We start from the raw sequence: 13,052 nt of genomic DNA, 5'->3' as shown, positions 1-13,052 counted from the left end.
CTCCACTGGGAATGCAGCTCCAGACTTGCTGCCGAGCCCCGCTGGAGGCCCAGCACCAGTCACCTGGCCACATGACTCAATGGCCCAGCACGCTGAGGACCGAGTATACCTGCATCCCCAAACAGGAGGCTTGAGCTGCCTCCAGACCACTCCTTACCAAATGCTTTATGACATGTTTCCTGGAGGCTGCTGGCAAGAAAGGAAATGTACAGAAGTGGTACATGGACCTATGTGCCCAGCGGGTCACCCACTGGACAGCAGCTGTGCCCCAGCCCACTGTGCCCTAGCCCTGTGGCTTCAGACACAGAGCCAGGATGGCCACAGGGGTCACACAGACGCAGTGGGCAGTGGAGGCCTCCTCTGCTGGCCACAGTCTGGTGAGCTGTGAACCCCCAAGAGTGCCCTCACCCCCTGCAGCAGCTCCCCTCCCCAGACTGGGGGCACTGACCAACAGAAGGCAGCAAAGGGTCCTCACCATCCCCTTCCTTTCTACCCTTGGACCCAGCCCCTTGTCCACCTAGGCCGGTCCACAGAGGCTGACCCCAAGACTGATGGGCAGCAAGGCACTTTAGAGGCACAGAAGAAGCCAACAACTGACTGGCCGGTGGTCAGCGGCCCAACTTGGCTGCTGACTGGTCAGCCTGGAGGCCAGGTGGCCCTCAGGAAGCAGGGACCTCCAGGTATGGCACGGGGTCAGAGAAGGGGCCTGGCCGGGCCCAGTAGTCCAGTGCTCGAACTCGGTAGGAGCCAGAGACGACAGCGGGGTCTGCAAACAAGGTATGTGCGGCCTTTAGCAAGCACACCCAAACCCAGCAAGTCCCCACAGTCCCTGGGCCCACCCCACCAGGTATGTACGAGACCCAGCACAGGAGGGGCTGAAACCAGGGCTGTGGCCGTGGGTGCACCTGGGCTGAACACGAAGAGGTTGAAGGTGGACGGCTTTCTGCTGACCGAGGTGTACACCTTGCCGTCCAGGGAGAACTGGACCTCGTAAGTCCACAGGCACCTGCGGAGGTCAGGGTCAGGAGGACTGGTGGCCCAAGGGGCCCGTGTGGCCACAGTCTCCTCCTGCTCACTCCCTTCCTGGCGCTGCTGTGTCCCAGCACTTCCTGCTACAAGCAGAGGCCACACGGTGGACAGCAGGAGCCCAACTCCCAGTATCCCCTGCAGGTACCCCACAGCACACACACGCCCCACAACCTGGCAGGAGGGATCTGGGGAGGCGTGGTGGGGGACAGGCGCAGCCAGTAACTCCAGGGCGCAGCGGAGGTGGGGTAAGGACAGGTGGGCACCAGGGCGGGCCACATTCCACTCACGTACTTGGTGCCTACTCGCTCATCAGACCAGACCAGAACCAGCTGCCCTCGGGTCAGGGGCAGCACACGGAGCCGGGTCACCTGGCGGCAAGAAGCAGGCGTGAGCGTGGGAGAGCCGGGCATCCTGGGGGGCGAAGGCGGCCTGCGGGGAGCTGGGGCACCTGGGGGCCACTTGCCTGGCCCGGCGGCCCCGAGGGCCGCGCGCACACGTGCACCAGCAGCAGCGAGGGCAGCGCGAGCTCAGGGCGCAGCGTCAGGCGGCCGCTGGCGGGGAAGGGTCTCGGCGCAGAGGCCACCGGGTCCTGGGGACGACGGAGACCAGCTTGCCGCCCCTCTCGGACCCGGGGCTTACCCCGCCGAACCCCCTCGCCCGCTCCTCACGCCCGCGCACCTCCGCGGCGCGCATGCGCCGGAACTCAGCCGCCGAGGGGAAGGCGGGGCTGCCCGCGCGCCGCCACTCGCGCTGGGGGCTGCAGAGCCGGTTGTCCAGATAGCGCATGGTGTAGACGAGCCCTGCGAGGCGGGACGCTGGGGCTCGGCTCTCCGGCCCGCCCCGCCCCGCCCCGCCCCGCCGGGGGCCGCGCTCCACTCACCCGGGCCCGCGGGGACCCCGAGCAGGCGCACAGTCACCGGCACGCTGCGGCCCGGGTGCGCGCGGGTGTCGTCGCTCGCGTAGACCAGCACCGTGGCGCGCCAGGCGTCGCGGGGGCCCTGGGGACGGTGGGCGCTGGCCAGGACACCCACCGTATGGTTGCTGTCCAGCACCGCGCCGGCCCGCGATACCTCTGCCCACAGCTGTTCTCCGTCTGGAAGGCCTTGGAGCTGTCACTGGGGCGGCTGCCCCCACCCCAGGGCCTGGCCTCCCACCATGTGCTCCCTGTCCTCACCTGAAGGGGGTCCCGGGCTGGGAGGGGCGGGGTGGAGCGGGGGCAGGCTTTGGGGGGACTCACCCCGAGAAACAACGCGGCTGGGGAGCCTATGCTCTACTCATGACCGTCCTGCCCACTACCTCGGGGCCCTGGCCAGGGCACCCTGGCTGCCCGCTGCCCAGGGCAGCCCTCCTCACCCAGCAGGGCCAGCAGACCCATGGCTGTGAGCACGGGCTTGCGCAGCAGCTGCACGTGCGGCGGCCGGGTGTTGTTGACCTGGAAGCGCGCGGTCAGCGTGCGCTGCGAGAACGGGTGTGGGTGGTAGCTCAGAAAGGCGTTGTCGTTGCTCAGGAGCCTGTAGGCCGAAGCGCTGGCGTTGACAACCAGAAGGTTCTGGTGCTGGACAATGACCTGCAGATGGCGGGCCGGCTGGGACCTCAGCTGGGCCAGCCACTCCAGCCCGCAGCAGGAAGGCCCGGCCCACCTTCACCACCAAAGCCGCATAGGTCACGTCTGCCCTCCAGGGCTGCGGCAGCGACCAGCCCACCAGCGGGTCCCCCTCATCATTGTAAATGGGGGTGTCCTTGAACTCGGGGAACAGCCTCTGGATCTGGCCTAGAACCACGGCTTCCTGCTCCAAGATGGCGATCGAGCTGCCTGCGCCCTGCAGCAGGGGCAAGGTGTCAGTGTGCAGGGCTGTGGCTGGAGGGCAAGGACTGAGGGGAAGGAGCGCACCTTCCTGTGCAGGGAGATGAAGTCCAGCCGCACACCCCGCTCGCCAGTGAAGAAGTTGGTGCCACGGGCACAGTGCCGCAGGAGGCCCCAACTGAGTGGGGACCTTGGAGGCTCATGGAAGGAGTCGCCAGGGCCACCCAGCCGCAGCTTGGGGCTGACAGCACGGAGACCCTCAGAGCAGGCATCGTAGTAATTAAGAAAGCCTGGACGGGAGGGAGTGTCCTGAGTGTCCTCAGAGCACTGCTTCCCCCAACCCTGCCCCGGGCGCCCTGCGGGCATCGTCCACCTTGCTGGGTCATGGACACGTTGTCAAAGTCATGGTGGTCCGGCTCGTTCCACGTCTCAAAGTTCCACTTGGAGACCTGCGCCAGTCCGTACCTGCCTGCAAAGCGGCCTCCACTCTTAGGCCCAGCAAGGGCCAAGCGCACCCAGGGCTGGGTTGGCGGGGGAGGTTGGGATGGGACTGGTTGTCTGATTGGAGGTGCCCCCCACCTCCTGGAAACCCTGGCTCAATGGATTGGTGACAGAGAAGATTTAGGGTGGCCTAGGGAGTGGGGAGTCTGCCGGGAGAGCCCCACAGCCCTCTCCTGCACACCGATGTATCCCCGGGCCAGGGTGGAGACCAGGTCCTTCCACTCAAACACCTGCTGCTTGTCTTCGAAGTCCGTGAAGTGTCCAGAGGGGCTGCCCATCAGCTCGAACCCTGCAACACAAGCACAATGCCCACTGCCCACCCCCTGCCCAGTACCATTCCTGCCTGGCACCCACCTGTCCTGAGCACTGTCACCAGAAGGGCTGTGGGTGAGAGGAGGCCAGCGCTGCCACTCACCAGGGAGGAGCTGGTTCTCCTTGAGGAGGTCCAGATAGGCGTCCAGGTGGGTGAAATTGTACCTTAGGCCCTGCCCGGTGGCCTCCCTGTCGAAGGATAGTCGGGCTTAGGGGGGTGCAGTAGTGCATCTCAGCACACCCTGCTGGAACTGTGGCCACATGGGGGCAGGTAGGGAGTCTGCCCAATGCCATCCAGGGGGATCCAGGCTTCTGGATGGGCTGCTCCCTTTGGAAAACACCAGCACCAGGGAGGCCTCTCAGTCACTCATAGCCTAGTATGAACTAATCTGCTCAGGTCCCCCCACCTCTGAGCCTTCAAAGGACAGAGGATTCAGGGCAGCGCAGGACAGCTACGATGCTTGGGGATGGGGGCAGCCAGGACCTGCCAGAAAGGGGTAGCAGGATGGGTGGGCTGCGGTGCCAAGGGGACCGTGTCCTGAACACAGCCAACCTGGAGTGGGGCACTGTGGGAAGGCCAAGGGGGAAGCTGGTGGTGCTCCTGGAGGCCAGGACCTGCTGACCTAGCGGTACCTTCATCCCTCTCCTGGCCTTCAACAGTCAACGTGGGAGAGCAGAGAGGGAGGTGGGGGCTTCCCACCCTGGGTCAGGTCACACAGGTCAGGTGTCATGGATAGCCCCCTGGACCTGGACAGAACACTGGATGTGCATGTGTTGTGATGGGGCTGGAGGGTAGCAGACCAGGAGAGAGGGGTTCTCTGAAGAGGTAACAGGGCACTGCAGCATGAGAACGTCTGGGGCACTGCCACGTGCAAAGGCCTTGAGGTAGGAGGGGCTCCCGGGGGTTGAGAGCACAGGGCAGCCGTGGGCCATGCATGTCTGGAAAATGAGGTGTCAGGGCTTTGTGGGGATGGGATTGGCAATGGGGCCTTGGGAGTTCCGACATCTCAAAAGGGGTCAGAGCAAGAGCAGGAACTCTGGCTGGGGCTGTGGCGGGCTCCCTGGAGGACACTGATGGGCTGGGGCAGATGGATCTTTGAGGTGACGGGGACACTGACTCCTGTGGAATTCGAGGGAGCTGGGGGTGTCCAGGGCTGTGGTGTGGTCATGGGGTTGAGCAGCTGGACAGGGCCAGCTGCAATACTGGCCTTGGTCCTGCAGTGTGGAGCTGGCCACCGAGGCCATTCAGTGAGGACACCACGCTGTGGCCAGGGCTCTGGAGGGGGTGAGGAGGGACAAGGGCAGGGCACCATGGTGGACAGTGCAATACATCACCACCACGCCACAGCCTGGCCAGCCTGGCGCCGACCTAGACATTGCAAGTCCGGTTCCCAAGTCCCCCTCCTCGCCGCTCGAGGCCCAGGCAGGGTCCTGCGGGGTCTGCTCTGCCCTTCTCCTCCATCTAAAGGTGGCAACCAAATGAATAAAACGTGACTGATGCTTGGGTAAGGATAGAGGCCACTGCAACAGAGGCGCAGGGGGGCTCAGGCCTCCCCATCCCGGCCACGACCCCAAATGGCGCCCACACTGCAGGAGCCACGCGTCAGAGGCGTCCCCAGCCAATACCGGCATCCAACGGCTGGGGTTCGCCTCGGCATCAGGAATGCAGAGATGCGGGGTACCCCTGGGGCCCCCACAGGCCGAGGCAATCCTCACCGTACTGCCAGTGCGCGACTCTGCCGCCTCGGCGCCAGGAGAAGTGTGAAAGACCTCCGCTGAGCGGGGCTGAGTTGGGGAGGTGGTGGCGCACCCGCTCCAGCCAGGAAGCCGCACAAGGGCCCATTCACGAAGCCAGCCCCCGCCCGATCCCCGAGCCCAAGCCGGAGCCCGCGCGTGCGCTCCGGACCCTGCTGCGGCCTAGCCGGTGAGAGCGCGTGCGCGATCAGAGTGAGCGCGCAGCCGGGGTGTGCCGGGCGACGGGAGGGGACCGCATTTGCACCAGGGGGAGGAAGGAACATGCGCATGCACGCAGGTCGAGGGGCCGTGCTTGCAAAGTGTGAGGGAGAGGCGTGCATGCCGGGGCTGAGGGAAGGGGTCGCGCGTGCTCAGGAGGGATGGAGGAGCCTCGCGTTCACAGGGAGCGGGCGAGGACGCGCAAGGTGAGCAGCGGGGCCGCGGCGCTCGGAGCGCGCGACAAGGTCCCGCCCCTGGGACCGGGCGAGGGTGCCCAGCACCGCTGTCCAGGCCTGGGAGCGTGAGCAGACTCGCCTCCGGCCTCCGGCAAGCTCAGGCCGGGTCCTTGAGCCCAGGGCGCCCCTTCACGGTAGGGGACACTGTTTGCTTTCCAAGAAATGCGCTCAAATTGTAAGCTGTCGTTGCGAAGATAAAGTGAAAGCAGTCAGCACCTCGCGCCGGGCTGGGCCAGAGGCTGAACAGAAGGGCATTGGGCGATTCTCTGCACGCAGAGCAGGCGAGACTGCCCGCAGACGGACATCGGAGGCCGAGGGCACCTCCTGCACTGAGCCCGGTAGATGCGTCCTGACTGCGCGTGCTCACCAGAGGTGCGCTCCAGGCAGGACAGTGCTGTCCCCTGAGATCTCTGCTCCCAGGTGACCCCCGCCTGTCCCACACCAATGTTCCTGAGCCAGGATCCTCCCGGCTCTGCCCTCCTCCGAGGCCCCTTGCGAGTAACCCTGCAGATCACTGCCAGTGGCTGTTTTCTGGACTGGAGAGCCCTTTATCTGCCCCACAGCAGCCACTGTGACTCACCCCAGTACACCCACGGAAAGGGCTCCTTCAAGCCACAGCTTCCAACCCCAGGCAAACAACACCCCCACCCCAACAAGGGGTGGGACGAGGCCCAGGCCCTGCCTCCCCAAAGGAGCCTCCCAGAGTAGGAACAGGACTAGGGGAGGGAGCAGAGGGCACCTGGTGAGGGCCCTGGGAGCAGGGTGGGGCGCTCCACGCTGGGTGTCCAGCCCTGCCTCCTGGCTCGCTCAGGTGCTTCCTTCTCTGGTCACTCGCCCATATACCACACCCTCAGTCCAGCTCCTTGTCTTCCCTGGCCAGGCCCGTAGCTGTGGGGAGCCAGGTCGGATGCAGGAGGCCACCGGGAAGAGATTCCAGCATGGAGCTGGATAGGATCCCCTCTCTCTGGGGGTTTGGCTCCACCCCAACCTCTACCATCCTGTCCTGGAGCCCCAGGGTTCTAGCTGGTTCTGCAGAACACCTGTTGAACTGCCACTTTTAAAACTGAAGCTTGTCCTTGGCATCTTTCACATGGGCCACACCCTACGTATCTCAGGTGCTGCTGGAACTCATGCTAAGGCTCATCTACCACGAGGTTAGCAAGTACTGTTGGTCCGACCCACTGCCAAGGACAGGATGCCTGGCCCCAGGCACCTAGCCAATCAGAGTGGTGGTCCACCTGGGGCTGGGGTAGAACTGCCACACAGGGGAGGATATCCGTGTGCACACTGGCAGCCTTGTGCCAGCCTTCCATGGGAGGACCTGGTGACAATGCTGCCTGAGGCCCGCTGGTTTCCACTCTGCTCTTGCTCAGACCAGAGCAGGCCCTAGGAGGACAGGGACCAGCCTCTCCAGCCCCTCTTGGAGTGTGGGGCAGCCATGCATGGGCCTTGAAGCCTGGAGCTGAAGGGGGCTGGAGTGTACCCTGCTCCACCCCCCTCTCCCCACCCATCCCTCCTGCAGCTATAGCTCCACTCCTGGTAGTCCAGGAGCTTATCGGAGGCCCGAATAACTGTAATTATTTGTGAGCCTCTGATTACAGTACAACTTGCAGGATTAGCTCACTGGATTAGCCGCTCAGGTAACAGGCATCAGGGGAAACCCATGACTCAGCAGTCTTTGGGGTAAATAATTGAACCAACGGCCCAGCACACACAGAGCTCTGGGAGGTCAGCGCCAGACCCTCACCATCCCTGCTGGGCTCAGAGGTCCACCCGGAAGCAGGCCCAGGCCCTCGATATCCAAAGTCTTGAGCCTAGGAGGCCCCCCCAGGTAAGACTCCTGCACACCGACAACCCGGCCTCAGCGGAGGCGGCTCACCGGGTGGAGAGGTGGAGCAGAAACAAATCTTGCCATTTCTTTGGGGGACACTTGAGCACAAAGTGGGCGGCACCTACAGTCAGGACCAATGCCCCTGCCCTCAGGGGTGAGCTTAAGGCGTCCAGGGACCCTTGTGGAATGGTCTTTGGGGAAAGGGGTCATGGTTCTCACAATGCTTCTCCAGCACTGAGCCACCCACCAGGCTGGGGCCCCCAGCCCAGTCTCCAGGAAGCTGTGGGTGGCAGTGGGAATGGGCATTAAACTGGAGGTCCTGGGCTGTGGAAACAGAGACTATTTGCTTAACTTTGCCATTGGGTGGGGGAGGTTAAAAAACACGTACTTTGGAGCCTGAAACAGGACAGACCCAAGGCCGCTCACGGGCAGTGTGGGCTCTAAGCACTGCCTCGCCGGCGCCACAGAGCTGGTCTGGCCAGGCCAGGCCAGGTCAGGAGGTGCTGGGGTGGCTAGACTGCTGTTTGCAGAGCAGCATGCCCACTCCATGGCGCACTGCGCATCTGGAAGGGGCCTTTGGCACTCAGGGAAGGGGTGTCATGTCTCAGGACTCCCTGGAGAGACCCAGAGCATCACCCCACTCCTCTCCCAGCAGCCAGGCCGGGCCCCCTCTCGGCCTGCTCTCATCTCTCCCTCTCAAGCAGGGCAAGGAGAGAGGGGTGGGGTGAGCACAGATCTGGGGTGGGGCATCCACATGGCTAGACAGGGCAGGGAGGACATGCCCTGCTCTGCCCTGCCCAGAGCCCAAGGTGCCCACAGGAGTGGGGAAAGGTTTGGGTAAGGAAGGGGACAGGGATGCTGGTGTGGACAGCAGGGACCTTCACCACACCAGAGTGCTGGGGAGGTGGAATCCTCTTTAGGATTCTCTGGTCTGAGCCCTGCGTGTGTGATGGGGCACACAGGTGTCACCTTCAGGACTTCAGAGTGGATTTCAGGTAGCAGCTGCAGACACGGCCGGCACTGAGCCTGGACTGGACATCTGTGCCACCTGCCAGCACCCCAAGCCCCCACGTGCCAAGACATGAGTAATCACGTCTCCCCAGAGACTGGATGCTAGCACTCAAGACCCGCCATCCATCCACAAGGGGCAGCAGGCTTGGGCCTGAAGTCAGGAGGGGCAGCAGAAGCATCTGCTGCTGTCTGGGACCTGGTCTGAACCCCAGTCCCGGGCTGTCAGTGGGCACAGACCTGACCATAACTGCTCTTCCCTGCAGGCTGGTGTGAGGCTTGGCACTACAGGATGGATGTGCCCCTTAACACCCCACAGCAGGGTAGGGGCCTGGTGCTGGTCCGCCGGCAGCCACCCAACCCCCAAAGCCTGATGGAGACGCTGAAGGCCAGGCTGCAGCGGAGCTGTAGGTGCAGTGTGCCGCGGGCCTGGGCACTGGTACAGGACCTGGTCCCTGTCACACGCTGGCTGCGTCAGTATCGCCCCCAGGAGGACCTGGCAGGTGATATCATGTCCGGGTTGGTCATCGGCATCATCCTGGTGCCACAGGCCATCGCCTACTCCCTGCTGGCTGGACTACAGCCCATCTACAGCCTCTACACGTCCTTCTTTGCCAATCTCATCTACTTTCTGCTGGGCACCTCGCACCATGTGTCTGTGGGCATCTTCAGCTTGCTGTGCCTCGTAGTGGGGCAGGTGGTGGACCGTGAACTCCAGCTGGCCGGCTTTGACCCTTCTCAAGATGGCCTGGGGCCCAGGGACAATGGCAGCACCCTGAACAGTTCAGCAGCCACATTGGAGCCCAGGCTGCAGGACTGTGGGCGGGATTGCTATGCCATCCGTGTGGCCACTGCCCTCACTCTGATGACTGGGATTTACCAGGTGAGGAGCAGGTACACTGCAGGTTGGCCTCCCTTGGGTGCTCACCATCTACCACTGGGGAAGCTGGGAGGAAGTTCAGGGCAGGGCAGGAGGAGCTGCCCTGCAGCCCCGGGCCGGCCCCATGAGATAGAGTGGGGATGGGGCAGGAGTGGGCCCAGCAGCACCATGGTCGAGGGCAGCACGGAGAGCAGACTGTGACCCACATGGCCTCCTGTCCCAGGAGCCCCAGGTGGGCTGCCTTCTGCAGCCTTCCAGCCCCTCCAGGGGTCCCATCATGCAAGAGAGGGGGGCTGCCCCCAACAAATCTCTGCACAGATGCAACATAAGCATTCCAGCCACTGCCCCACATGCAACCCACACGTGCCCCAGTGTCTGCTGGCATGGGCATGTGCAGAACACAGGGCACGTGGTAGCATCTGTGGGTGAGTGGGTTCTGTGCTGTGACCACGCCCCTTGCTGGACACTGTTGATGTGGGGCATGGGGCTCCTGCAAGGTGGCCTGAGATCCACATGCTCTGTCCACAGGTCCTCATGGGCATCCTCCGGCTGGGTTTTGTGTCCGCCTACCTCTCACAGCCACTGCTGGATGGCTTCGCTATGGGGGCCTCGGTGACCATCCTGACCTCGCAACTCAGGCACCTGCTGGGCGTGCGGGTCCCCCGGCACCAGGGCCCTGGCATGGTGGTCCGCACATGGCTGAGCCTGCTGCATGGCTTAGGGGAGGCCAACATCTGCGACATGGTCACCAGTGGTGTGTGCTTGCTGGTGCTACTGGCAGGCAAGGAGCTCTCGGACCGCTGCCGGCGCCGCCTGAGGGTGCCACTGCCCACAGAGCTGCTGGTCATTGTGGTGGCCACGCTTGTGTCCCACTTCGGGCAGCTCCACAAGCGCTTTGGCTCAAATGTGGCTGGTGACATCCCCACTGGCTTTGTGCCCCCACAGGCACCAGACCTGGAGCTGATGTGGCGTGTGGCACTGGATGCTGTGTCTCTGGCCCTGGTGGGTTCAGCCTTCTCCATCTCGCTGGCCGAGATGTTCGCCCGCAGCCATGGCTACTCTGTCCGTGCCAACCAGGAGCTGCTGGCCGTGGGCTGCTGTAACGTGTTGCCTGCCTTCTTCCACTGCTACGTCACTGGCGCCGCCCTGTCCAAGAGTCTGGTGAAGACGGCCACTGGCTGCCGGACGCAGGTGTCCAGCTTGGTCAGTGCAGCTGTGGTGCTACTGGTGCTGCTGGCGCTGGCACCGCTGTTCCGGGACCTGCAGCGGAGTGTGTTGGCCTGTGTCATTGTGGCCAGCCTGCGGGGCGCTCTGCGCAAGGTCAGGGACCTCCCACAGCTGTGGCGGCTGAGCCCAGCCGACGCACTGGTCTGGGCAGTCACCGCGGCCACCTGTGTGCTGGTCAACGTCGAGGCTGGGCTGCTGGCCGGGCTGCTCCTCTCATTGCTCAGCTTGGTGGGGCGCACACAGCGCCCACAGGCTGCACTCCTCGCCCGCATTGGAGACTCGGCCTTCTATGAAGATGCTGCAGAGTTTGAGGGCCTGGTGCCCCCAGCCGGAGTGCGAGTGTTCCGCTTTGCAGGACCACTCTGCTATGCCAACAAGGCCTTCTTCCTGCAGTCACTCTACAGTCTCACAGGGCTGGACGCGGGGTGCTCGGCTGCCAGCAGGAAGACACAGGGCTTGGAGCTAGGGGCAGGTGAGGGGGACCCCATGGAGGGCAAGGACCCCGTGAGCAGTGGAGCCAGGCTGGTGCCCATGGCAGCGGGGTTCCACACGGTGGTCATTGACTGCGCCCCCCTGCTGTTCCTGGATGTTGCCGGCATGGCCATGCTGCAGGACCTGCGCCGAGACTACAGGGCACTGGGTGTCACCCTGCTGTTGGCCTGCTGCAGCCCCTCGGTGAGAGATGCCCTCCAGAGAGGGGGCTTCCTTGGGGAGGACCAAGGAACTGAGGAGGAGCAGCTGTTCCCCAGTGTGCACAGCGCTGTGGAGGCCGGGCAGGCCCGCCACAGGGAGCTGCTGGCCACCAACTCTGCCCTCTAACGGGGCTGTGGCCTGCGCTCTGGGAGTCTGAGGCAGACACCTGAAGGTCACCATCACTGAGCTCCGGGAACCCCGGCTGGGAAAGCAGGGGCAGCACCAGAACACACTCGAGACCTGGTGCTCAGTGACCCAGAACTCTGCCTCTGAGATCAGCCATGCCCTCCTCATGCCAGTGCCCACAGTGTGCCTTGACCAGAGCTTGGAAGGGCCATGCCCTGTTGAATACCACGTTGCCATCTTATCCTCACAGAGTCCTGCAAGTGTGGAGAGGGACACCCCGGCCCAGAGCCGGCCCAGACCCTGCCCCTCGGGAAGGAGCTGGAGCCGTGACCAGGGTGTGAGGGTCTGTGTTTCTGGAACCCACCTACACCCAAGTGCCCCTCACACCTGGTGCTCTTCCCTGCAGGCCAGGCCAGGGCTGAAGGGCATGTGGCCACCACAACCTCAGCCAGGCCACAGGCATGGCATTCCTACACGGCTAGACCACCAACCACATCGTGCACACAGAGCCAGGGCAGTGGACACCAGCCTGACCCTGGACCTCCAACGTGCCCTCAGCACCCCAGCCAGGTTGTCCCCCCATCCCTGCAGGGTACTCCGACAGGACCTGAGGGCCACCCAGCCCTGCACTGGCCCCCACTTCCAGTCCCACCCAGTCCCACGCACCTGGCTGTGATGAGGTCCAGCAGCCAGTGTGTCCGAACCTGTTGGATGCCACCGTGGGGAACGGCGCCCACATAGGCGAGGTTGAGCTGCTGGTCCCAGCTGAGGTCATACTGGTCAGCTTGGTCGTGTGGCAGTGGGGGGCTAGGGACAGACAAGGTGCCCTGCATTGGTGCCGACCAGGGCCTGAAGATGGGTACTAGTGAACAATAAACTGCCCCCAGGCCAGGAATGTTGTGCACCCTTGTCCTTGGGGGTAGGGCTCCACTGAACAGGGGACCGTGATGGGCACCACCCTGACTCTGCTGGAGAAGGGAGGTTCTGTGCGTGCTGGGGGAGAGGTCACTCCGCACCCTGGCTGCGCTAAGGCTTCGGGTCCACCAGGAAGAGCCCAGCCCCGAGCCCCCCGCACAGGCTCTCCCAGGGGAGGAAACCCCACACCCAGACACAGCGCTGGGCCAATACGGGGGCGACCCTGCGGCAGGAAAGAAAACGGAAATCCTTAAGCCTGTACATTGGTTCAGCGAAGAAAAGAGCAGGAACCTGATCCTAAGACAAAGGCGGGTTGAGGGAACTGAGAAAAATGGTTCAATTACTTATTTTTTTAAAAAGTGCCCACACTTCTGCCGGGGTCTCGGCCCCTGCGAGACGAGGGCACAGGGCGGGTCCGGGAAGGGACGGGCTCCCCCCGGGGCCCCCCCCTCCTCCACCCAGCGGGGTGCCGACCCCGCCCCGACGGAGCCTGGCCCGGCCTGGGCGCCTGGGCTGCTGGGCGGGCCCGCCCGGCGT

General features: G+C 64.0%; 2 protein-coding genes across 4 annotated transcripts in view; one reads left to right on the top strand and one right to left on the bottom strand.

Moving 5' to 3' along the window:
• Nucleotides 1-549: 549 nt before the first annotated feature.
• The window catches only part of Idua (iduronidase, alpha-L-), a gene marked incomplete in the record, with an annotated part of 13,178 nt that continues 675 nt past the window's right edge, over nt 550-13,052 (bottom strand). Inside the window, 13 exon segments of the mRNA XM_005408686.2 lie at nt 550-766; nt 906-1,006; nt 1,321-1,397; nt 1,493-1,618; nt 1,708-1,829; nt 1,910-2,122; nt 2,383-2,596; nt 2,670-2,849; nt 2,921-3,123; nt 3,207-3,302; nt 3,516-3,623; nt 3,750-3,835; nt 12,267-12,407. Of these exon segments, the coding sequence (XP_005408743.2) occupies nt 660-766; nt 906-1,006; nt 1,321-1,397; nt 1,493-1,618; nt 1,708-1,829; nt 1,910-2,122; nt 2,383-2,596; nt 2,670-2,849; nt 2,921-3,123; nt 3,207-3,302; nt 3,516-3,623; nt 3,750-3,835; nt 12,267-12,407 (1,774 nt within the window).
• Nucleotides 3,847-12,495, top strand: Slc26a1 (solute carrier family 26 (anion exchanger), member 1). 3 transcript variants are annotated; one of them, XM_013506832.1, is made up of 3 exons: nt 3,847-5,805; nt 8,941-9,557; nt 10,083-12,495. In XM_013506832.1, the coding sequence occupies exons 2-3, from the start codon at nt 8,967-8,969 to the stop codon at nt 11,598-11,600; spliced, it is 2,109 nt and encodes a 702-aa protein (XP_013362286.1). In that variant the 5' UTR covers nt 3,847-5,805; nt 8,941-8,966; the 3' UTR covers nt 11,601-12,495. The 3 variants fall into 3 exon arrangements, with proteins under 3 accessions (XP_013362286.1, XP_013362287.1, XP_005408742.1); XM_013506833.1 differs by lacking the exon at nt 3,847-5,805 and adding an exon at nt 5,836-7,666 and having other exon boundaries at nt 10,500-12,495; XM_005408685.2 differs by lacking the exon at nt 3,847-5,805 and adding an exon at nt 5,836-7,666.

The sequence above is a fragment of the Chinchilla lanigera genome, unplaced genomic scaffold (genome assembly GCF_000276665.1).
Source record: "Chinchilla lanigera isolate Chin_1 unplaced genomic scaffold, ChiLan1.0 scaffold00113, whole genome shotgun sequence".
Lineage (NCBI taxonomy): Eukaryota > Metazoa > Chordata > Mammalia > Rodentia > Chinchillidae > Chinchilla > Chinchilla lanigera.
Note: the sequence above shows the minus strand (reverse complement) of the source record. Positions and strands in the feature narration are given on the sequence as shown.